This window comes from Periplaneta americana, chromosome 8 (genome assembly GCF_040183065.1).
Source record: "Periplaneta americana isolate PAMFEO1 chromosome 8, P.americana_PAMFEO1_priV1, whole genome shotgun sequence".
Classification (NCBI taxonomy): Eukaryota; Metazoa; Arthropoda; class Insecta; order Blattodea; family Blattidae; genus Periplaneta; species Periplaneta americana.
In genome coordinates this window covers 13,672,293-13,699,774 of record NC_091124.1, presented here as the reverse complement: position 1 = coordinate 13,699,774, position 27,482 = coordinate 13,672,293, and the positions used below count along the sequence as shown (strand labels likewise).

At 36.0% G+C, this 27,482-nt stretch overlaps 1 protein-coding gene across 4 annotated transcripts in view; it reads right to left on the bottom strand.

Moving 5' to 3' along the window:
- LOC138704504 (uncharacterized) overlaps positions 1-27,482 on the bottom strand; it is a 54,050-nt gene that overhangs the window by 14,685 nt on the left and 11,883 nt on the right. The window contains exons 1-4 of one of the 4 annotated variants that reach the window (XM_069832434.1): positions 18,593-19,092; positions 17,583-17,791; positions 2,913-3,023; positions 1,492-1,568 (exon numbers count right to left, since the gene is read on the bottom strand). In XM_069832434.1, the coding sequence (XP_069688535.1) occupies positions 1,492-1,568; positions 2,913-3,023; positions 17,583-17,791; positions 18,593-18,731 (536 nt within the window). In that variant the 5' untranslated portion in view covers positions 18,732-19,092. Of the gene's footprint in view, positions 1-1,491; positions 1,569-2,912; positions 3,024-5,500; positions 7,002-17,582; positions 17,792-18,592; positions 19,093-27,482 lie in introns of those variants that run through there. The other 3 variants (XM_069832437.1, XM_069832436.1, XM_069832435.1) reach the window with 3 other exon arrangements.

Below are 27,482 nucleotides of genomic sequence, written 5' to 3'. Positions count from 1 at the left end.
ACAGTGGTTAGGAATTGAAGGAAACATTACAGACATTACATATCAGGGGTCAGCAAATTCTAGAAGCTGCTCAGAGAGTAGTGGTAATTAAAGTTAATCTTACGAAATAATTCACCTTTTTTTGGTAAGAACTTCAAAACTCTAAACTCCAACACAAAATCAGTTAAAATGAACTTGATTTCATTTCATAACTCAACTAAAACATCGTCCTTGTAATTAAACATGCTTCCAGCTCACTATAAACAATTGTCAAGATAGGAAACTTTGTAGAATGAGAAGTTCCAAAATGTCCCAAGTAAGGCTACTGTCCCAAGTATGGGTACTTGACTGTATGTATGTATGTATGTGATTACATCTCGTGACAAGAACATAATACGAAATGGAAATATAAGAATTGGAAATTTAACCTTTGAAAAGGTGGGAAAATTCAAATATCTTGGAGCAACAGTAACAAATATAACACTCGACAAGAAATTAAATGCACAGTAAATATGGAAAATGCCTGCTATTATTCGACCGAGAATCTTTTGCCATCCAGTCTTCTTTCAAAAAAAGTGAAAGTTAGAATTTATAAAACAGTTGTAGTACTAGTTCTTCTGTATGGTTGTGAAACTTGGACTCTCACTTTGAGAGGGAACAGAGGTTAAGGGTGTTCGAAAATAAGGTGCTAGGAAAATATTTGGAGCTAAGAGGGATGAAATTACAGGAGAATGGAGAAAGTTACATAATGCAAAACTGTATGCATTGCATTCTTCACCTACCATAATTAGGAACATTAAATCGAGATGTTTGAGATGGGCAGGGCATCTAGCATAAATGCATATAGAGTGTTAGTTGGAAGACCTGAGGGAAAGACCTCTGGGGAGGCCGAGACGTAGATGGGAGGATAATATTAAAATGGATTTGAGGAAGGTGGGATATAATGCTAGGGACTGGATTAATATTGCTCAGGATAGGGACAGATGGTGGGCTTATGTGAGGGTGGCAATGAACCTCCGGGGTTTTTTTTTTTTAACATTTAAGTAAGTATACGATATGTGATCGAAGATATCAAACCACTTCAGATTTTTAAAAGTCAGATACACTCAGAAAAATTCCAGTCCTTTATAATTCTTGTAATCTTGAGTATAATTATTTTCCAGAAGTCCATGATGGGCTCATGTTGCAATAACTCCTGATGTAAGTAAAATGGCTGTATTTAACCCTTAACAGTCGCGCTTAACCACCCCCATCCAATTGAACCATTATTATTTCGAGTATGCAAATTCCAATTTCAAAAATGTTTACGGTTATTGTTGCCTTACCAATTCCATTGAAGGTACTGAAAGTTTCAGAAGTACAGGCTTACTGAATATATAGTTACGAGCTCTGTAATATCTGACTGGGATGTTCATAACACCCCGCGTGACGACTTAAGGGTTAATAAACATCTAAAACTACAGAGAATAAACCAACATTTCTCACGTCAATATCTTTAATCTGAATACTAACCTTAGTGTTACAGCATGGTCCTCTATTTTCATTTCTACTTTCATGTTTTCTTCTATACAAACGTCAGAAGGCAGCTCCTGTTCACATAATAAATCAAGAAATCTAATAATACATGATTACAATTTCTAATATAAATAGCGAATAAATCAACACATACATAGTCAACTCTGATTATCAGTAAGCATGCTGTATTCATTATGGTATAGCTGGGATGACTTGAAAAAGTGTCTCATACAGTATTAAAATGACATTTCCAACCACTGGTTTCCTATCTCAAAACGCTCATGTTGGACCCCTCCATCATCTGTATCATTTTTATCTGTTAATATTGAACACTTGGTATAAGAAAGTAAACTTTCACTTTCTGGATTACATACAAAAGGTGTTTTCTAAAATCCCAAACTGAAGACATAGGATTGCATTTATTTTATTATTGTACTACTTAATCGGGAATTATGTCACTCTTACTGACAGTCACAGTTGATCATGAAGGTATTTGTCTGTCAGTCGTGATCTAAATTTGGTTTTTACTATTTTCATTGCTGAAAATAATTTTTCACAAATGTAAGTTGTAGCGAACACGGCTTCAACAGAGCAAGAGAAAGAACAAAGCTTCGGATATTTATTTTTTGGCAAAGATTTGAAAAGTTCAACATTTGTCAAGTCCTTACATCTAGCTTTCATTTAACATTACATTGTACATCTGTGAGTTTAAATTGAAGATCTAACCGCATCATTCATACATCTGCTGAAAAAGGATTGATGTACAGAGATGATAATAATATTAATAATAATAATAATAATAATAATAATAATAATAATAATAATAACACTTAACCTTTTAATGTTTCATGAGTGACATGCAGTATAATGCCGTTTTATGTTATACAACCGTTTTCCTCGTAATACTGTACTTGTGAACAAATTATACATTTAATATTCGCATTATATTGGCAGCAAAAAAATGCGTCCTCCCATCCTACTTGAAACTTTCGATTTTGTAGAGGTACATGGTTTCGAGAGAGACATTGCGACAATACGCCACTTGCAGGTCAGAGACAAATACAATTGGAACGGAGTGCGACTCCAGTCAAAATCGTTCCTTTTAAAATTTTAACAAAAACTTCATAATATAAATAATATATAAATTACTATTTTCATCATAATTACAAACAAATAATAATTTAATAAAACATTTCAATAAAACAATTAAATATTAATAAAAGTGAGAGGGTGGGAGTTGGGGGAGCTAGGAAGCAAGAGAAATGCACAGCTATCACTGCAAGCCACAATGTGCTCGCAAATCACATTTTCGCCATGACTGATATAGGCTATAAACACACACTGTTCTAACTGATTACATGTTACCACAACAGAGTCAGAGTATTCTATCAACTAACAAGATTCTGTAACTGACTCACCTCCACATTGACCTCGGGTTCCGGATATGATGGCTCAGTCTCACTCCATTCTTCTTTCTTCACACCACCCCACCAAAATTCATTATCTGTTTCTGGTACAATCAGGTCGTCCTGCAATTATTACAATCAGATGACAAAATAAGACTCACTGAAATACCTATATTATTCGCAAGTAATAAAGAAGAAATACTCGTACACAAAACGTTTTTTAACAGTGTTTCAATGCTGCCAGACTCCATCCAACACATAGCAATGTATCACTGCTAGGTAGAAAGTTGAACGAACTCTTGGTACTTTCAGATGATCCTTCAGTGCAGGTTCAAATTCTGTGACTGTACAGTCTCAATCACTACGCAAACTTTAACATATACTTAACTTTGTCATGAAATTAAAACTATTCCATTAAATGCACCCATACACTGAAGTAGATGTAACCATTAGGGCCTGGATTCTTATGTAATTACATATTACACTCGTTTCATATTGATACTGCTTTATTACCATAAAACACAACGTATACAGTCATAGTCATACTTACTTACTGGCTTTTAAGGAGCCCGACCTCACATAAGCCCGCCATCGGTCCCTATCCTGAGCAAGATTAATCCATTGTCTATCATATCCCACCTCCCTCAAATCCATTTTAATATTATCTTCCCATCTACATCTCGGCCTCCCTAAAGGTCTTTTTCCCTCCGGCCTCCCAACTAACACTCTATATGCATTTCTGGATTCGCCCATACGTGCTACATGCCCTGCCCATCTCAAACATCTGGATTTAATGTTCCTAATTATGTCACGTGAAGGATACAATGCATATATATTAAAAATATATTAACATTATAAAAATATTTCTTTGTTAAAATAGACTTAATTTTGCTTTAAGCACATTATCAGGCAAACATCTCATATTAAGAGGTAAACTATTATAAAATTTAACTGACATAAAATACCAATTCTTTTCAGATAAACTAAAATGATAAAATTTATTTCTTATATCTTCATTTTTCCTGGTATAATGACTATGATGAGTATTAAAAATGTATGTTTGCCCTTCCTTAGAATGAAAAGTAAATAAAATATATAAAGACTTGGGACAGTCATTATCCCTAATTTTAAAAACAATGGCTTGCAGTAAACTAGATAACATCCCTGACAGATTAGTCTAAGAGCTTTTTTTTTTTTTTTAATTTAAATATTTCATCACAATATGAACTATTGCCTCATAACGGGATACCATTACAAATTAAACAGTGTAAATGTGCATATTATACTTGAAGCAAAATATTTTGCTGCACAACACCATTCAGTCTACATAACATAAATAATTCTTTAGGCCTAATCATTTTTTAGCTATATATTGTGCCAGCTTAATCTAAAGTCAATACAAATACAAAGAATCTTTAAAGAAGTATTAACATCAATCTTTTCTCTAGTAACAGTAAACAAAATTTCACAAGTTTTATCCTTATTAAGGGAACACCAGTCCTGTAATACTGTAGTACTACTAGGTGTTCAGTTCAAAGTGTGTCATGGCTTGCTGTATGCCGTCATGTGGCTAGTTGATGAGCCTGGAGAAGTCAATCTTCCTACACTTCCGCAGAGATGTATTACTTATGTGCCAGAGAAATTGCCTAGCAAGTACAGCGTTCATTCAGAAGAGTACTTACCGATACGTACGGTAACGCCTGTAGTGGCAGGAATGTGAACTGTTTCGAAACATGTACTGAGGTGAGTTTTTTCTTACTGTCGGGATATGTGGAGAGGGTTAAGACAATTACTTACGTATTTGTTGACATTAATTTCGACGGTCAACATGGACACGGAGCATTTGATTTGTGTTGTGGAATGTTGCTGTACGCAACCGATGATAACAAATACTCTGTGTACGACTTGCCCGCACAAAACACAGTTCGAAAGAGGTCATGGTAGCACACAGACCGTACAGACTGCCATCTGTTGCTTCGACATTCAAGTTATAACGTACACGTTTTCAAGTTCAGATTGAACGCCTTGATTAATAGGCAACTTCTCTGACACAAAAGCTGAAACTCGCTTCAAATCGCTGACTCATCAACAGTGACGTCATGACACTTTGAAATGAACACCCAATATAATTATACTACTGTTGTTTTAAATTCATTAAAGTGTTACAAGAAACCTTTAATCCAAAGAGATCAGCAAATAAATAACTATGACTGCTAATATTATCAGTGTTACCTGCTACATCATTTATATAAATATTAAAAAGAATTGGCCCCAATACAAACTCTGAGGCACTCCAAATTTAACAAATTTACCTTGTATACTACTGAAAATGACAAATTTCGGCGATCTATGGTACTGATATGGTTATAGTTGTGTTTCATTTAACATATTTTTACGTAATTTAGTAATATCACATATTTTACATAACATATTATGTTGGAAGACCAGCAAGCTAGCTATAGCCATAATGAAACATTTTTGAAAGAAGAAAACTCACACTACCAATAAATCTTCTAAACTCTTATGTATCTACACATTTCCAAAGAACAATGTTACTTCAAAAGTGTGTAATGTTCAGATTAGCATTCTTTAGGGAAAAATAAAGGTCAAGACACAGCATATGACTTAAGTATACAAATTTATTTTCCAAATATTTTTACAAAAACAACTTAAGAAAATCAATACCTTTTATAAAAGTTACATATATGCCATTAGGAAAGTCCAGGATAACAGAGAGAGTTTGAAATTGAACTGGTTACATCAGTTGCTTGTCTATGTGCACAACGTAAATATGTTAGGAGAAAATCCACAAACTATTACGGAAAACACGATAATTTTACTTGAAGCAAATAAAGAGATAGGTTTGGAAGTAAATCCCGAAAAGACAAAGTATATGATTATGTCTCGTGACCAGAACAAAGTACGCAATGGAAATATAAAAATTGGAAATTTATCCTTTGAAGAGGTGGAAAAATTCAAATATCTTGGAGCTCAGTAACAACTATAAATGACACTCAGGAGGAAATTAAACACAGAATAAATATGGGACATGCCTGTTATTATTCGGTTGAGAAGCTTTTTGCTCTCAAAAAACCTGAAAGTTAGAATTTATAAAACAATTCTAGTACCAGTTGTTCTGTGTTGTGAAACTTGGACTCTCACTTTGAGAGAGGAACAGAGGTTAAGAGTGTTTGAGAATAAGGTGCTTAGGAAAATATTTGGGGCTAATAGGGATGAAGTTAAGGAGAATGGAAAAAGTTACACAATGCGGAACTGTACGCATTGTATTTTTCACCCGACATAATTAGGAACATTAAATCCAGATGTTTGAAATGGGCAGGGCATGTAGCACGTATGGGCGAATCCAGAAATGCATATAGAGTGTTAGTTGGGAGGCTGGAGGGGAAAAAGACCTTTGGGGAGGCCGAGGCGTAGATGAGAGGATAATATTAAAATGGATGTGAGGGAGGTGGAATATGATGATAGGAACTGGATTAATCTTGCTTAGAATAGGGACTAATAGTGGGCTTATGTGAGGGCGGCAATGAACCTCTAGGTTCTCTAAATACCATTTGTATATAAGTATAAAAATTACATAAAACACTTCCTTTCCACTATGTATTACAAGCCTCACTTAGAATCTGTACTATTAGCCTGAGTGCTGCATATTTGCAGAGGTGTGGAAGGAGGGGGAGTATGCGTTTGCATAGAAGTGGAATTCTGAATTGTGGGATGAAGAGGATATGAGCTGTGACATCTCTCTCTCCCTATTATGCTTAATTGTGCGTTGAAAATTGCTTGACAAATTTTGTTTTTTGTCGTAACAAGCGCATATTCATCATGACTAATTTGTCTTAATTCACTTGCCACAAAATCTCCAAAAATACTGAACTCATCTCTCTGTCTTTTGCTAACAGTACTGTTTGTTACTGAAGCCACTGTTGTTACTATGTGGTCAAGATGATTCTTAGACGATGCTTCACTCTTGATAGCTATGCACTGTTTCGTAATGTTTGGCTGACTTATGTTATCAACATCTATGTCCATATCATCATCACTTGCTTCGTGAACATCCTGCTTCCCTATTTCTTCCTCATGAATCTGTAATAAATGAACACAGCACTGTATATTTGTATGTGTAATTATTACAGGGTATTGAAACATTTAAAGAACTACAAGGTGGGAATTCAAACTACTTTTAAAATAACATTGGTATTTTAAAGTGAACCAAAAATATATTTTAAAACCAGTTATTATTTAAATTTTAGGATTTGTTTTATTTATACAAATGAAGTAACTTTTTAAAAATTACATCCTTTAGGTGAACTCCCCCAGCAATGCACTGCTGCAGCTGCTCACAGAAACTCATGACACAAACCTATAACTCTGGAACAATGCTTCACATCGAATCTTATCCTTTAACCCTTAAGTATTATTCATGGCCGGTTTCACCAACCTTCGTTATCATTATAACGTCTCGTTAAATAATTTAATGACACGTTAGTCAGTTTTTGTATTTCACCAAGTATCATTATTGCTAACGCATCTTTAAATTCATCGTTAATTTATTAGGACCTATTCGTCGCGTTAAAACAGTAATGATGCATTAAGAAGTCAACAACATGGCGGACGTAATTATTCGATGATGAAGTTCTTTATTTAGAACTTCAACATAACGACGAACTTATATGTTGTAATAACACTCGGAATAATCATTTTGAAGATTAAGTGATAAAGAATTCCACGAAAGCTACACATTAAGGAAATAAGTAGTAAGAATGATTCTAGAAGAAATTGAATACCGGTATACTGTATAGGTTAGAATACGACAGATAGAAATCACCCACTTAACGCCTCTTCAACACATTCTTCTCGCTTTAAGATAACGTTGCAGGAAGTTTTGAAATGGTAATTGATGATATGAACGGGGTATCAAAAGCTATATTGTCTAGATATGTGAATAAATTATCAGACGTTCTATCAACATTACAATAGTCATTATTTCTATAGGCCTAATAAGCTTATAGCTAAATTTTATGTTGTCATAGACAACATAGATTGTGTACATGTTCCAATCGTATGGTATATCCTGGCAGTAATATAGCCAAAAGAATCTGCAATAGAAGAACATATTTTTCCTTCAATATTCAAACAATTTCATAGGCCTATGTAACGCTCCATATAGAAAAATTGTGGCTAAACTAGCGCTGAGGTAGTTTCCTTCGTACTCTGTTTATACACCTTGCACATACGAATCTGTGACAGTTTACGTTTGATTAGTTTAGGTTTTTGTTATGCCTTGCATATACGATCAAATGCATTACCACAAAAAAATCCCTTATAAATTCAACGATTTTCACTTCTGAAACCAGCAGAACTACCTCAGCGCTAGTTTACTGAAATTGTAATAGGTTAGAATACGACAGATAGGAATCACCCACTTAATGCCTCTCCAACAGATTCTTCTCGGTTTAAGATAATGTTACGGTCTAGACGGATAGCACAACATTCCAAAGGAGGATGCCTTTTAAATGAAAAGGGTGCAAAGAGATTTTCTTTTAGGAGACAATGGATACCCCTTAAAATCCAATTTAATGACACCTCTCCTGAATCCTGCCACACAAGCACGGCAAAATTGTTACAGGGTACTAATAAATTTGTATGAAATACAGTGGAAAAGTAGTATGCAATTTATGGTAGAGGCAATTTCCCGTCCTAAATTTAGGCCTAATATAAGTGCTTAGAATGCTTTGTATATAATTAAGTGTGGCATCAATTTTGAAGCTGTCGACCTTATAGTCCACTAAATTTTCTTAGATTTCCTTTAGAAGTTACAATTTAACTGCTCTACATTCCTATTATTTACATTTAGAAGCAGCTGTCTTTTTTTTTTTAATTGCGGTCTGACAACATACTGTATTTAGGAAGATGTTCTTAAAATTACTGCCTCTTACCCGTTTGCCTATGACTGTTCCCTCATGCCAAACAAAGTCAGCCATGATCATATGTAACCAATGAAATTCGCGATTTCGAAGCCATGGTCGTATGAAAAACAAAACATGCAAGATACAAGTACAAAATCCCCTCGTTAGTAAACGCCTGTTAATTTTAAAGATACGAGGCTTGGTGAAACAGTCAACTTTTATAGATCCCGTTAAAATTAAATGATCCATTTGTTGACAAGTCGTTTGTGCTGATTTAAAGAAGCTTGGTGAAACCGGCCATCAGTCTATGACAGAAGGCTCTTTAAGTAATTGATTAACTAGCGGACTTACTCGTGTTAATTATGTAAGTTTGTGCGGCTTACAGCTTACACACACACTATTTGACTCCACTTTTCAACATCTTTCAACAATCAAAAACACCCACATAACAGGCAGAGAAGTTCGAGATGACGCCGAAATCTAGTAGGCTCTGAGGATGGTGTGATGAAGCACCGAAACAGCTGTAAGCCGCACAAACTTATATAATTAACACGAGTAAGTCCGCTAGTTAATCAATTACTTATATTCAAATGTTAAAAGTAGTGTACACAATATTCAAAATGGAAGGCTCTTTCTTCCAAATATCCTCATAAAAAAAATTTGGAGTTGTTAGAGTAAATGCAAAGGCCATGCAATGCCACCAAATCAGAAAATGATGCTCCCAGAGAATAATCTGTGCAAATTTTACAAGATGCAATAAACTGCACATGCATATTATCCCATATGTTAAAGTTTCTTGGTTGATGCTACAACTCTTCTAAAGTGAGAATGAGGAAATTCTCATATGAAGGGTACATGGGAAAAACGATCAAGGTCCATCAAAAATTGAAATTGAGTTAATAATGCTATCTTATAGTGGAAAGGAAGTACTACCATGTGGTCTAGCTAGTAATAAGAAATCATGATTCTTGACATTCCACTACGTCAATTTCTATTAAATACACACATAAAGTATTAAGTGCTTAAACTTTAAAATTCGTTTTTCTCGAAACTTTCTAAAATGGACCTTGATCGTTATTCCTGTGTACCCTTCATTTGTGAATATCATTCTGCATTCATTCTTACTGTTTCAGACTAAGGAATTCTAATCCATACCACACAATCTTTTTACTAGTGGTGTATTTCAAGCTTGGCAGCATCAGGATACTATTTTTCGAGGCCGGATAGCACCAGGGTACTTTTATAATTTTCATATAAGTTACAACCAATATAATAGCTAATATTTATTGTTAACATTATTAGAGACTAACACCGATCAAAATACCCCTCATTTCTCGTGAAAAACAACTGAATAGACTATAGTGGACTTTATGTTGTCAGCAAACAGCTGGATGCATTAAGAAGATTGGTTGATTGATTATTAGAGACTACAGGACCATCTTTAAATTATATATTACTAAGACTTAATTGGTACTCAAATTGCATTACTGTCGTCAAATTTTGCATTCATAAAAAGATACAGTAAAATCCTTCGTAACTGGCACCCAAATAATCTGCAATACCAAAACAACGGCACTTTTAGTTGGGCCAAAAAAAAAGTTTCAATCTGCCACATTGCCAGTCTGGGCCGTCAGTTTTGCCACATTAGGAAATTCGCACAAACTTTCGTTTTCAGTGAATTTTTTAGCCTAAAATTAGTGTATTTTGGTGTTGTGTGATGTGTTTTAATAAGGAAAATTCACACAGTTTTTATGTTTATTTAGTTATAATTAATATTAGAGGAGAAAAATTTTCTCCGGCGCCGAGGATCAAACATGGGTCCTTGGTTGTATGTACCAAGTGCTCTCACCATTGAGCTATGCCGAAGTTCAATCCACAGCACCAGATCAAACCCCTCTCCTCCAGCGTTTCTCCCTTTTTTGGCCTGACTCCAAGTTGGGCATGTATGTTGACATTTTATATTAGTCAACTGCCATTATACGAGGAGTGCACTCAGTTGAGTGACTTGGTGGCCGAGATTCCACAGTAATATACACAGTAATCTGTACAGTTATATGCACTGTTGCTCGAAGAATCTACTTAAAGATTCTTATTTTTTTGATCCTACAGAATACATCTGCTTAGTACGTAGAACTAAGGACCTGGGTTCGATCCTCGGTGCCAGAGCGAATTTTTCTCCTCTAATATTAATTGTTACCATAACAGATATATTCTGTAGGACCAAAAAATAAGAATCTTTACGTAGATTCTTCGAGCAACAGTGCATTATTTAGTTATATTCGGGCTGTCAGTGTTGCCACATTAGAAAGTCCACACGAACTTTAATTTTCAGTGAATATTCGAACTTAGAATTAGTCTATTATTTGTGTTGTGTGATGTATTTTAATAAGGAAAATCCACAGTTTTTATATTTATTCAGTTACGCGCAAGTGATAGAGAAATAAGCTTCATATGGCTGCAGTTTCAACATCTGGCACCAGGAAATACGAACTCTTTTTGTATATACCGGTATTTATTTAATTATCCAGCAAAATCTTGTATCCAGAACTAGCCTGGTCCCTTTGGTGCCGGTTAAGAGGGGTTCTACTGTATTTTATTCATTTTTAAACAATTTCGTAATGAGGTCTACTCTGAGGACCTAACAACCTCTATATGTAGATTCGAACCCGTGTATTTTCGTCTGCCATCCTGTAAGTTTTTTTTTTTATTTTATTAGGTTATTTTACGACGCTTTATCAACATCTTAGGTTATTTAGCATCTGAATGAGATGAAGGTGATAATGCCGGTGAAATGAGTCCGGGGTCCAACACCGAAAGTTACCCAGCATTTGCTCATATTGGGTTGAGGGAAAACCCCGGAAAAAACCTCAACCAGGTAACTTGCCCCGACCGGGAATCGAACCCGGGCCACCTGGTTTCGCGGCCAGACGTCCCATCCTGTAAGTATTTCTGCAGAAATGGTGGTGGTGGTGGTGGTGGGGGTGGGGGGATGATGATGATGATGATGATGATGACCACGATAATTACTATCAGTAAATTACTGCCGAATTCACAAAACCAGGGCACTTTATGTTTAGAAATACATCCCTGCTTTTCACTATGCAGTCCCTAATGGTTTTTCATTAATTTCTCATGGATTTTCAGCTGACCAATATCTGTGGTTCTGTTTATGAAAGAAATCCCATAGAATAAAAACTGACTTCAAGGGTTGTGAAAAATCTTGATCTTTCTTGGTCATATAGCATTTCATTTCACACTTAATCCAATATCATACAGCAATATTGCTACCTTCAACATTTTCACTCTGGCCTTCATTAATGAGTAAGTTCAAATTAAAACTAGTTCACTTCAACTAATCTACATTGTATATATTACTAAAGTTTTAAATAATAGACTTAGGATTTTAGGATAAATGCCTTAATTTTTTATGAAGAACCAGGGGAAAAATGTTTAAATTATATTCATATATTGATATAAAATATATTAGTGGCATTTTATACAGCCTAAAAATGCCTACTTAACACATCAAAATATGTTTAGTTTGTTTCTGGGTTTTAAGTAATATTTTCTAATAGATTATGTCTGAAAAGTGTAGACAATGTTAATTATTTCCCACAAACTTTGGTTTTATGATCAAGACACAACACGACATAACACCTTCAGCTAAATCCTTGCGGAACTTCTCAACACGACATAGACAAATAAGAACAATTATATTCATAGTCTTCTATCGTCCTGGATTTAAAAACAAAAGTAATTTGATTTTTGTGTTGTGATCCCCTTTAAGTGAGAGACATTAGACTGGAGTTTAGCAATATTATTTTCCAAGCAATGAAGGTAGAATATAGTGGCAGAATAATGTATAGAAGTGTTGAATTAAATCAATTTCCTTACCTCATTACTCCTTCTGTCTTCCTTGGAAGAATGCATGATCTTCAAAAAAAACTAAAAATATGCGTACCAATTAGGCACACAAATATTGTCAGTTCAAATACCAGAAATTCCATCTGTCTTTACTTTTCGTCCGCTCTCTTATGAACTACATCATCATTACCCATGTGTTCCCTCTCCCCCTTCCCCCCCATATTGTGGCAGATAGTGTCATAATATTTTTTTATGATACAAATGTTAAAAATGACGTTTTATTCTACGAGTAGAAAGGTTTGCAAAGAAGGCCATAGGTCGAATAAAACAAGAAGTATGAACAAAATAAAAGCATTTTTAGCATAGACAGTCATTCATTCGTGCTGATAAATAGAGAGAATCATTCTCACCACTTTTCTACTGTGCTCATATTACAATCAAGCAGTGCTATAGTTCAGTGGTAGAGCATTGGACTGTAGATCAAGAGATCGAGAGGTCCTTGGTTCAAACCAGGGGGGACCTGATTTTTTTATAATTAGGTTTAATTAATTATTGTTTCATATAGTTATCAATAAAAATAGTCGTTGAAGCAATTTATCTAATTTGTGTATATTTTGTAGCGCCACTTCAGACGAGGCCACTTTTAGAATTGCTACTGCTTGTGAATAATGGATATACAGTAGCGTGCAAATTAATCCGAACACGACATTTTTACATTTTCTGTCATTGTTGGCCTCACAGCTGCTCATACCGCTTTAATTGACATCTGTAGTACGTGTAATTCCATTGTTGAAGGTCTGTCATTATTTTTTTTTATAATATGTGACATTTTGCCTGTCGTTTTGTACTTATAAGCATTCCAGTTGTGTTGAAGACTTAATACTGCAATCCTGTGTACATTCTGTCGTCTTCACAAATGGATACAACTCCACGAAAAAATATAACATTAGCAGAGCATTCTTCTATGATACAGAGGCAAATTGCTGCAGAATGTCACATCGGTTTGGCTACTGTTAATTCGATCATAAAACGATACAGGGAGACTGGATCCATCACACCCCAGAAAAAAGGAAACTGTGGCCGGAAAAGGAAGACTTCACCTGCAGATGATCGTTTAATTGTCAGGAAAAGTAAATTAAATCCTAGACTAACTGCTGTCGACTTAACCCGCGAGTTAATGGCTACCACTGGGGCGAATATTCACGTCACAACAGTGCGGCGTAGGCTTTTGGAAGCTGGATGAAGGGGTCGTAAGCCTATTAAGAAGCAACTGCTAACCCCTGTTATGTGCAAATAACGCTTAATGTGGGCAAAATTACATCAACACTGGACAGTGAATGACTGGAAGAATGTACTTTTTTCCAATGAGTCTCATTTCGAGGTCCACGGCCACCGTGTTTCTTACGTACGGAAAGGATCCGAAAAAGTAACAGCAGCTCATCTCCAACAAGCACCCAAATACCCCCCTAAAGTAATGTTTTGGGGTTGTTTTACACATGAAGGGCCTGGAGCATTAATACCTATCAAGGGAATGATAAATTCTGACAAATATATTCACTTATTGGAAACCAGAATCGTACCCCAGCTGCAAAAATCATTTCCGGATGGCAGAGGTGTGTTCCAACAAGACCTGGCACCATGCCATACATCTCGAAAAACTACAGAATTCAACAAGAATATTCCCCTGGCCAGGTAACTCACCAGACATCAACCCCATTGAGAACTTGTGGTCAATTTGCAAAAGAAGAATGCAAAAAATGGATGGTTCTACAAAGGAGAAGATGATTTCTGCCCTCATTGGTGTATGGTTTCGCGATGAAGAAATGAAGAATATTTGTGAGAAATTAGTGGAATCCATGCCAAATCGTCTCAGAGCTGTTATTAGGAACAAGGGAGGCCACATAGATTACTGAGGTATGTCTTAGATCCTTTTTTTATCCCGTTTGAGTGTTTTTGTATAAGTAATTACGTTGTTCGGATTAATTTGCACGCTACTGTAAATGCGAGCCTTCACATGCAGCCACAGCCACAGAATAGTGGCGTTGCAGATGCTCTGAGTGGCTGGCTTCGCTGCTGCTGGCAGCCACTAAAAGTGATGCTTCTCCTCCCAATACCAAGAATTAAATTGTAGGTTTCACATGGCGCCAAAGCGATGTCACTAATTTAGTGGCATGTTCATGGCGCTGCTAACGACTGTTGGACCACCAATTCCTTACATCACCACGACTGTATACAACCTATTGTGCCACAGTGTCTTTTTTTTTTTTTTCATTGGTAATTCCCGCTAGAAGCTCTTGAAATGATTTCTTACACATGCAAAAATACGGGGGAAAAAAAAAAAAAACTTTTTATATTCCTGATGTAACTCATCAAATAAAGTGTGAAATAGTCCTCGATTCTGTCTTTCCAAAATCAATAGTTCGATCCAGACTCTTCTTCTATTTTTACGTCTATTCTTTCTGCGTATGAATTTTCTTTGCTTACTTTATACTTTATAAAGTATACTCGTTTTAAAACAATTATATTTTGTGAGAGGGGGGATAGAAGTTAATATGAATTTATGAGAGGGGGATAACTTTCCAATGGGGGGGGGGGCGAATCCCCTCATCCCACCCTCGTTAATTCGCACCTTGAATGTACCTAATCTGTGGTATCAATTTCATTTCAGTCAAATGTATCCTTCTTGGTGTTGCAATTTTCACAAACATTAGTGTATATTATACAGGGTGTATCACGAGGTTTTCATCCGGTTTAAGGAGGTGATTCCTGGTGTTATTTGGAACAAAAAATGTAAATATAGTAATGGGGTGACATTCACATAATTAAGGAGTTACAACAGATTTTCGAAAAACGCCATGGTGTATAGTCCGGATCAGCTTACTTCATACCCTAAGGGTGAAACCTAACCATTTTTCCCCCATTACTACATATGCTAGTGGATTGTGGTGATTTTCTAGTTTGTAGGTTGGATTTTCTTTTGCCAACTTCGTTTCGAATTTCGATACTGACAAATACTACAAATGGTAGTGATTTTGTAACTGGTATGTTGGCAGCTGAGACAAATATCGACAATATTTGTCGGTACTGGAGTTCCATGAAATTAAAATTGTACTAGATTCCTGAGCCGGTTACTGGAAGCTAGTGAAATTTGAACATACTAATAATTAATTAATATCAGTATTAATATTAATACATAATAGTTATTTTATGTGTTGCATTGTGGTTATAATTCAAGACTATAGTCAGGTAAGTTTTTGGAGTTAGTACTAATAATTTAATGTGGTCAAACAAAATACATTTTTAGGTTAGGTCTCGTGAGTCAATTGTTTAGCCAAAACATTGAATTTCGTATTGCCAGGCAAAATACTTGACATGTTGATCCCTTTTCCGTATAGTTTGCCTACGAAAATATGTTACAAATTATTGAATTATTTAGAATATCCTTCCAACATAAAGCATGGTAAGTAAAAAAATTCAGTACATAGGATCGTGTGATATCTGGTAACAGTTGGCAACACTGACAAGACGGCAATATTTGCTGTTTAGGAACTGTTCTTATGTGACCCTCACTATATATAGGGTTAGACATGTTTGCACAGGACTAACGATGTGTGGGGGGGAGGACTGTAATGATTAAACAAGCAGTAGATAAGCGAAACGAGTGGTTCGTTCCCATAACAACAAGCATGTTGCTTTACATTCCAAGGTATGGAGAATTCTTCATGAGAACAGACTGTATCCTTTTTATGTGCAAAAAGTGCAGCATTTAGAACCACATGATCATGCCAACCATTTGCAGTTTGTAACTGGTTTAATGAAAATCTGCAACGCTATCGCTTCATAATGTTCAGTGATGAGGCACACTTTACAAGAGATGGAATCAACAACAAGCATAACATGCATGTCAACACAGATTCAGTGTCAATGTCTGGTGTGGTGTTGTGTGTGACCAGTTGCTGGGGGCGTTCATTTTCCCGGGAAATTTAAGTGGTAAAATGTAGGCTACATTAACTTTTTACAAGAAGAGTTACCGCAGCTTCTTGAGGATGTTCCTCTGGAAACAAGACATCAAATGTACGTCCAACATGACGGGACGCCTGCACATTTCTACCATGTGGTAACAGCTCAGATGAATCACCAATTCCCACATCGATGGATTGGTCATGGGGGACCCTATCAACTGGCCTGACATCGTGTATCAGATTAGGGTGCAAACATGAGAAGAGTTGATTCAACGCATTCTCGATGCCATGGCGACAATAAAGAACGCACATGTCAAGTTACGAAATGCTACACATGCAGTTCACACCAGTGCGAATCTTTGCCTTCAGATGCAGGGAGGAAATTTTGAACATTTGCTTTAAATCCACTCTACATGCAAGTGACTGATACAAAATGAAACAACTGTTCGTATTCTAACTATGATTTCCATTTTTGTCAGTCATATCCTCAAATAAAAAGTTTTTTCTGTTTTTTCAAATTGCCGTAACTCCTTAATTATGAATGTCACTACATTACTGTATTTACATTTTTTTGTTCCAAATAACATCAGGAATCACCTCAATAAACCAGGGGAAAACCTCGTGATACACCCTGTATATATGGCATATAACTAGCACTCTGGTAACATCTTTCCAATACCTGTTGTATTTGCGTTTTCACTACCGTCACATTAGAGTCCTTACAACTGGAAAATTATCGAAACTACGGCCAGCGCAATGGATGTTGGAGAATCGAGAATGTAAACACGCAATAGTCTGTTCCCTCACCCTACGGGCTAACCATACACGAAGGTAAAAAGCATGTGATTCTGCGTGACTTAACTTTCTCCAACTATTCATTGCGCTGACTTTACATGTCCAGCAGAATTTCAAGTTGGTGACTGATCTCTCACCTCAAGCTCCGATTTCACTGTTGGTAATGTTATGTCCTCATTTTCTTCCTTCTCTCCAGGCTCTTCTTCAGTTGGTGACTGATCTCTCACATCAAGCTCCGATTTCACTGTTGGTAACGTTATGTCCTCATTTTCTTCATTCTCTCCAGGCTCCTCTTTCACGTGAATTTTATCTACGTCAACAAATTCTACATTTCCTAACATGTTTCCTGAAACAGAAAATTTCACCTGAATATGTCATAGTATTATAGTAGGCATATGTACCGGTAATTCTATAATTTTAAACATCTACATTTTATTAACTATTACATGAGTAAAACAAGTACCGTAGGACTAAACTTGTTAATGCTGGAATATGTTAGTACCAACTTAAGTAGGCCTACATTCAAGATGATTGACTACAATCGATTTCAACATTGTACACGAACTTCTATGAATATTACATATAGGCCTAGATGGATCTTTATGAAACTTCTAAAAATTAGAAAAAAGGGTACGGCCTAGTTTCATAATACCCGGTACTCTTTACATAGGTCGTTTTTATGTTCACACAGTGGCTCCTTTCTGAAAAGAATTTGGTTACACGAGCGTTGAGGGACTTCCGCCGATTTTGGAATAGACACCGACGCACTTAAGTTAGGTTAGGTTAGGTTTGGTTAGATTAGTTGGCTTTTATTATCCCGTCAAGATGAAGGTGAATGCGATTGAGTGTGATTTTTTGTTTTCTATGTTGACAGTTCAAGTGCGTCGGTGTCTATTCTAAAATCGGCGGAAGTCCTTCAACGCTCGTTTCACCATATAAATATTTTACGATTATACAACAATGACTGACCTAACAGTTTATGTAACCCAAATATAAATATTTTATGATTATACAACAATGACTGACCAAACAGTTTATGTAACGACTACCGGGTACTAGGAAACTTCCTAGAATAATTTCTGGCATAAAAGAATTGCAGAACTCGTAATAATATGAACAGTTCAACTACATCTTCCTTAGCCGTTACCTAATTTTTGTCGTTTCTTAGCACATTCTTTCATAACGATTTTACGTTTTCGGTCAGCACGCTTTCTTCTTTGTTGTCTTCTTTTAACAATACACGCAATAATAATTCCTAGAACTGCAGCTAGCTCATCTGTGTCCATCACGAATATCAAGATCTGTCTCCCTTGTCCACACCAGACACTTCTGAACTCTTCAGAACTGACTGTGAATGTACAACACTCGAACACTTAGTTTCCCGATTTAAACTATCGATTTCGTGGCGGGAAAAAATGTTTACCTATTTACGGTAATAAACACAATATTATATGTACAACAATCAAACACTATTGAATAAGAATTCTGTGCTCATTGTATTACAATTTAATCTTAAAGCTGTCATTATGATTACAACTCCATGATGAAGTGTTCTCTGCAAACAATGTAGCCAACATATCTTGAAGACTAAGATTTCAGCTACAAAATTATATGAAACCAAACATTACCATAATTTATCTGAGTCTGGAATAATGCGTTGGTTCAGAGTGGTTGGTTACATAACAATAATAATAATAATAATAATAATAATAATAATAATAATAATGGTAACATACATACACTCCACACCTGTGGAGTAACGGTCAGCGCGTCTTTCCGAGAAAACCAGGTGGCTCGGGTTCGAATCCCGGTCGGGGCAAGTTACCTTGTTGAGGTTTTTCCGGGGTTTTCCCACAACCCAATACGAGCAAATGCTGGGTAACTTTCGGTGCTGGACCCCGAACTCATTTCACCGGCATTATCACCTTCATATCATTCAGACGCTAAATAACCTAGATCTTGATACAGCGTCGTAAAATTACCCAATTTTAAAAAAATACATACATAATGTTCTGTCAAATGGGCGGTCTTTCATTGCAAACCCAGCATTCTCCAATATTTCCTATGTTCTATTTGGGCTAAGAGGAATGAAGTTTCAGGAGAATGGAAAAAGTTACACAACGCAGAACTGCACGCGTTGTATTCTTCACTTGACATAATTAGAAACATTAAATCCAGACATTTGAGATGGGCAAGGCATGTAGCATGTATGGGCGAATCCAGGAATGCATATAGTGTGTTAGTTGGGAGGCCAGAGGGAAAAAGACCTTTAGGAAGGCCGAGACGTAGATGGGAGAATAATATTAAAATGGATTTGAGGGAGGTAGAATATGATTGTAGGGACGGGATAAATCTTTGTTCAGGATAGGGGCCAATGGCGGGCTTATGTGAGGATGACAGTGAATCTTCGGGTTCATTAAAAGTCATAGATAAGTAAGTAACAGAGGAAAGACATGGAAGCTTACAGTGAAGCATACCATAATAAATTGAAACTTTAAACGTTGATAAAACGGGTTGTCATATCCATGAACACATTTCCTCATTAATTAAACAAAAAAAAATCGTACAGCATTAAAAAAAAAAGGCAACAGATGATTTATGTGCAAACCCCTTAAAAATGATTACGACCGAAATTAAATAAAATATTAATTTCGACATTTTTTTTCTGAAATTGATCTATTCAGACAGGAAATTTATAGGAACCTTCCTACTATAAAATGCTCCCTCCTCCTGTTCTTTCTTCCACAGAAGAAGCTTTATAATATGCTTCTGCCGAAAATGTAGTTACACACTGGAAAACAGTTTTTATATGTACAATAACATTAAAATTGTCTTAATAACCTGGTCCACACCTATGGAGTAACAGTTTGTGCGTCTGGCAGCGAAACCATGTGGCCGGATCAAGTTACCTGGTTGAGGTTTTTTCCGGGGTTTTCTCTCAACCCAATATGAGCAAATGCTGGGTAACTTTCGGTGCTGGACCCAGGACTTACTTCACCGGCATTATCACCTTTATCTCATTCAGACGCTAAATAACCTAATATGTTGATAAAGCGTCGTAAAATAACATAGGTACTACTTAATAACCTGTAAAACAGGGATTCTCAACCTTTTGAAGATTGTGAGCACTGCCCACATGTAATACTGAGTGAGTGAGCACCATGAAATCGAATAAATTCAACAGACCCATTCCAATACATAATACAAGTAAAATAAATAAATAAATATATAAATAAATAAATTTTTTGCACGATCGTGTTTTTGCTGTATTTACAGCTATTGTTGTTAGCCCTTGAAAGTTAGAATTCCCACACAGAGACTTGTTGCTAGGGAAACCATCCTTCATAACATAAAACTATACTGAAATAGGCTCACTACAGTCCACTTATTGTTACTTAGTTACCATTACAGTGAGTTTTGCAAAGGTTCTGGAATAATATTGTTCTAAATTTTCAATGCAAAATATGTTGTATTTGCAATTTTAAAAATATGGTTGTCCTAAAAATGTTGCACAATATACGTTTGTGAAATGCATTACAAAATCTCGGAAATTGAAAAACTCGCTCCACTCTGCTCGTTTTTTTTTCTAAATTTCCCTCGAATTTTAAAAGCACTTTCTAACCTTGTATCGTAATATACTATTAAAACACTCACAAGAGTTATGATTTCCTTGAATCTGTATGTTACTCAGAATTTCAGTGATGTCCAAGTCACTTGTAGCTACACGTAAACAGCTCTGCAGATGTAAATTAGTTAATAGTGATTGTGCTTGGCAGTAGCGGCTGGTGGTCAAAATAATGAGTGTACTACAATTTCTATATTGGCCTACTGTATACACTTATATGTATTTACCTTAATTTGAGACTCGCCTAGTGACGAAATATGAAATCCATACGACGTTCCTTCCTACTGCAGAACCTGTCAATTACTCTGGTGTTAAACCCTTCAACTTGGATATCATACTCTTTTCTATTGACAGTGTTGCTTCACAGAATGGATCCTGTGAATTGTTGGAGGCTACGTATCGTAACAATTGAACAGCTCTATCTATATTCCGGAAGGCAGGTGTTCCATATAGAACTCAAAGTTGTGTCTTTAACACTCTTTTGTTCAGTACAGTATAGCTGTTGATAGCAACTTCAAGTTCGCGTTCAGGAAAATTAGGCTATCCAAAAATTGCCAGAAAATTTGCTGTTTAACAATTTTGTTGAATCTAGATAGCTTAAAGGCTGGAAACGGTGAGTAGTTTTCTGAATTATACGGTCACATACTTCCTTGGCTTCAGTTTTCTGGGATTCCATTCTCCGTCGCTTGCTGACTGATTCAGGAGGAACCTCAAAAACCAGGTAGACGGCAGCAGCAGTCGGACACTTGAATTACCAAATAGGCCTACATTGTAAATAGTTCCGAGTTCTTCCACAAACAAGCATTCTCTCGTTACGCTTTACTCTTGCAATCTCCAAGCTGTGTTGTGCTGAAGCTGACTACAGCACTTCCCCGCGTAAAAATAGCCAATCAGGGCAATGATTTCAGCTTCGCACATGCGCATTAATTGTCTACATTCTCATTTAGAGTTTAGAGTAGCACATTGTACCCCCTGAGGCACCAAAGAGCTAAGAGCGAAGACTAAGCACTCTATAACGCGTCATGAACATAACCACGGGAAATTGTCAAATGGCAGACAGATACTATGGTGGTATTGCAAATACATTATTTGAGCAAAAATTATCATTGTGCTGTAGCACTGTAGCACATAAGGATGGGCCGCCCCTGGTGCTTGGTTGTTGAGGTATTTTATAAGTGAGAAAGTTTATTTCGCCTATGTAAGTTGTTCTGGACATAACCAGACATTTGACAGAAACACTACTTGTACGCAGTATTTTTGTATCTTGTGCCCCCCCCCTCCCCCAAAGACTATGAATTTCTCCTTTCACATAAAATATTTCAGAGCTAGAGGACTGGAGGTCTATCAGTTTCCTCACGAGCAGTCATATTATTATCTTGAATAATCTTGATCGTCCTGTTTAAGTCCACACTGAATTGAAAGAGGTTATCAAATATGATAAGGCCTACCAGATCTCTAACATATTATAGGCCTACTGTAATTGATAGATAGGTACACTGTTTGTTCCGGTTTGTACAACAAAGTTTGAATTTAAAAAAAAAACTTCAGGAACATTAGTGCTCGCAAGCACTTTTTTACTCACACGACAAGAGCACCAAATTTCGTTAAAGGAGCACATGATGCTCGCGAGCACGAGGTTGAAAATACATGCTGTAAAACAAATCTAACTTTTCTCATGAATAATAAATGCATCATTATTTTGGCTAACGGTAATTCTGATTATGCTCCCAACCATTTCTATCAAATGTACACCATACTTTCGTGTGTTAATGCCTTCAATATTCCTGTGGTTACCTGTTTTTTTTTGTCAAATGCTAATACCCAAACATATAACATGTGATGCTTCCTGAAGAAATTAAGTCTCCAAATATAGTGAAAAGCAGTTGATCATTTCAAAGCTTATGTTAGATTATGAAATAGCATCACACAAAGCTGCCAAAATTAATTTTCCCAGTGTTAAGATTACAGAATGTAAATTTCACTTAGGACAGAGTTGGCTTAGAAAAATGAAAGGAAACAGGATATTAAACCAAGAGCTCCGAAACAAAGCATTTGAAATTCGAAAGTGGTTAAAAGCTTTTATTTTTTTGTATTTTCTATTTATCGCCATCCGAGGTATCAGATGCTTTTGCAGAAGTAATATCAGAGGCCCCTCCTGTTAGTGAATGTTTTTAATTTTCTCATTATATACATACGTATTCTGGAAAAATATACTGAAACATCAACCTTTCCTCCTGAAATAAGGGCTGAAGAACCAAAATTTATTTTGAACTGTACGAACTACAGATATGGCAGAATGTTACCACACTGAACTACAGCATGAATTTAAGACATATCCACTTATCTTCATGGCTTTAGATGTATAAAAATATGAACTATGAGATACCTACTAAAAATGCGAGAAATAGAAATGGGGAGGACAGTAAAAAAAAAAGAAGAAGAGTGGACAAACACATAAGTAACTAATCATCTTGAATCACTATGAAAATACACTATTTGAGAAGCATGTTATATTTGGATAGGTGAGCACACATTTAAATTTTCATTACAGTGTTGCCATGCACGAAATGAAAAATATTTATGTAAAAGGTAAAGGTATCCCCGTAACATGCCATGAAGGCACTTGGGAGGCATGGAGGTAGAGCCCGATGCTTTCCATGACCTCGGCACTAGAATGAGGTGGCGTGCTCTGACCACCTTTTACCCCCGGGAAAGACCCGGTACTCAATTTTATAGGAGGCTGAGTGAACCTCGGGGCCGTTCTGAAAGTTTTGGCAATGAGAAAAAATCCTGTCACCACCTGGGATCGAACCCCGGACCTTCCAGTCCATAGCCAGCTGCTCTACCAACTGAGCTACCTGGCCGCCGAAAAATATTTATGTGCTGAAATAAAAGAATTACAGTGCGACAAAATGACCTACAATCATTTTTCTTTTATTAGATTTTTCAGCCAGACACAGTGTATTTCAACCTTCTACTTTCTTAGCTAGATCCCCTTGTTGTGGCAGTAATAGTAATAGGCCTAATAATAATAATAATAATAATAATAATAATAATAATAATAATAATAATAATAATAACAACAACAACAGCCTCATGGTCTGGTGGTCAGAGCTTCTGACTACAGTTCATGAGTTCCGGGTTCAATTTCCGGTTAGAGGAAAGGAATTTTTTCCTTTGTTTATTCATGGTCTGAAATTTAGACTAGGTTCAGACGTAAGACCTCCCCTGGTGCCACATAATCATGATCATCCTATCATATCATTGATATCATTGGGGTAATGTAACTCTGCCTTCCAGGTGCTCCATCATCAGAAGTGAGTTACAAACCACTGCCAGGAGAAAAAACCAGAAATGTCGAAAAAACCTGGTGGGATTAGAAAAAATGATAGTCAACAGCAATATGATTTACAAACCATATTGGTTTATTCTCTTTTTCTGTATTCCAAACAGAATATTTAAAATCCTTTCACGTTTCTTAGTTTCTAATTTTATTCTACAGCAATTTAATTAAATCCATGTGTAATTGTGCCTGCTTTCACAGACACATTACAGAGGTTGTACGATTTTGTCCATCTATTTCATATGATGTGTAATTAAGAATATATAAAAGCAAAAGTTTCTGGGAAAGAATTGTAGAGAAAAAGTTTCTGATTCGTAGAGAAAACTTACAAATTAGAGTTCCCATTCTACAAGTTTGTGATTCGTAGAGAAAACTTACAAATTAGAGTTCCCATTCTACAAGTTTGTGATTCGTAGAGAAAACTTACAAATTAGAGTTCCCATTCTACAAGTTTGTGATTCGTAGAGAAAACTTACAAATTAGAGTTCACATTCTACAAGTTTGGGATTCGTAGAGAAAACTTACAAATTAGAGTTCCCATTCTACAAGTTTGTGATTCGTAGAGAAAACTTACAAATTAGAGTTCACATTCTACAAGTTTGGGATTCGTAGAGAAAACTTACAAATTAGAGTTCCCATTCTACAAGTTTGTGATTCGTAGAGAAAACTTACAAATTAGAGTTCCCATTCTACAAGTTTGTGATTCGTAGAGAAAACTTACAAATTAGAGTTCCCATTCTACAAGTTTGTGATTCGTAGAGAAAACTTACAAATTAGAGTTCCCATTCTACAAGTTTGTGGTTCGTAGAGAAAACTTACAAATTAGAGTTCCCATTCTACAAGTTTGGGATTCGTAGAGAAAACTTACAAATTAGAGTTCCCATTCTACAAGTTTGTGATTCGTAGAGAAAACTTACAAATTAGAGTTCCCATTCTACACGTTTGTGATTCGTAGAGAAAACTTACAAATTAGAGTTCCCATTCTACAAGTTTGTGATTCGTAGAGAAAACTTACAAATTAGAGTTCCCATTCTACAAGTTTGTGATTCGTAGAGAAAACTTACAAATTAGAGTTCCCATTCTACAAGTTTGTGATTCGTAGAGAAAACTTACAAATTAGAGTTCCCATTCTACAAGTTTGTGATTCGTAGAGAAAACTTACAAATTAGAGTTCCCATTCTACAAGTTTGTGATTCGTAGAGAAAACTTACAAATTAGAGTTCCCATTCTACAAGTTTGTGATTCGTAGAGAAAACTTACAAATTAGAGTTCCCATTCTACAAGTTTGTGATTCATAGAGAAAACTTACAAATTAGAGTTCCCATTCTACAATTGTTTCTATCGTTCTTATATCGTACTTGGTGCAAAAATGATGAGGTATCAGGTATTATTTTCAGTGGTAGCTAAGTGCACAATCACCTTAAACTTCCCAGAAGTGGCAGCCATTGCATATGGTAGCAGGTTTGCGCTACCATCCAAATTTTCCTCTTGAAATGTTTCAATTTTTGTTTGTGAGTGCTATTACTTTTAAATCCACATTTTATTACATTTATTAAGTAAGTTTTAATCTGACTGGCATCTATGGGCTCTCAAGTGTGACGAGAATTTCATGGTTTGTAGGAGCCTTGTTAGGTACCGTAACAGCTTTGCTGGCTACCTGAAGATAGACGAGACGGGCTTGTGCAGGAGTTGAGAGGCATGACGGGAGGCACGGAGGCATATTTCCACTGGGCCTCTCAATTCAAGCAACTGTATCCAACAGAGTAAGTGAACATTCGCCTATGTTGTTGAAATCTTTAAGTAGTTTAAAAAGCGTTAGATATATTCAGGACTCCAAAAAAGATGGGTTTACAGATAAACGAAGAGAAAACTAAATACATGGAAATAACAAAAAATCAGTCAAATATGACCATTTAGATGCTGGACATCATAGGTTCCAAAGAGTAAAGGAATTTAAATACCTAGGGGTGAAAGTGACTGATGATGGAAAAATAGAGCAAAAAATTAAGCAAAGACTAACTTTAGCTAACAGAAGTTATTACGGACTAAATAGACAAATGAGATCCAGACATACACACAGGAAAACCAAAATAAAATTATATAAGACCCTTATTAGACCTGTACTAATGTATGGAGCTGAGACTGGGCTATAAATAAAGAAGATGAAAATAAGCTAGCAGCATTTGAAAGAAAGATCCTGAGAAGAATATACGGCCCTGTGTGCGAAATGGGAAAGTGGAGAATAAGATACAATTCTGAACGATATAAAATATTTAACGACCCTGACATAGTAAGAGAAATTAAAGCAAGAAGAATACAGTGGCTGGGCCATTTATATAGAACAGAGGAACAATACCAGCTAGAATGTTGACCTTCAATACTATCTATGGCAGCCGAAGAGTTGGAAGACCTCCAGTGAGGTGGTTGCAGTCTGTAGAGGATGACCTGTTGAGGAGTGGTGTGAGGGCATGGAGGAGAGCAGCAAGTGATAGGATGAGATGGAGGACAATTGTCGGGGCGGTCAAGGCTGGCAAATGGCTGTAGTACCACGAGAAGAAGATATTTAGGACTCAAAATGGACTCGACCAGAAAATAAGCATAAATTACATCGATAGCAAGCTCTTTATTTACTCTTTAATTTACATAAAGGTTTGCGTTGTCTATCTTTTACAGTAATTTTATTTAAGGATGTTATGCACCAGCAGGACTTACAGTTTGTGACTAGCACAGGCTCATAGATAAACGTTACTGAATATCAAAAAACACGTTTATATTCAATGTCTGTGACTTTTTTTATAATTGTAGGCACGACTTACTGATGTTGCGATATTCACTCTACTGAGAGCAATCAGATCCAAAATAATGCTGATATATAACATTCTATCGATATTTCTTTATTAGCACTTTAAAATGCTAAAGATCTCTCATCATAATCTATGTTAAAAAAAAAACTAAGTGAGGCATCAAACTTAAAATAACAATAAATAGGGATAAATAATTATTGACAATAAAATGAGACTGTACAGAATTTATAAAATTATGAACAGTAGTGGGCGCTTCTTATATCTC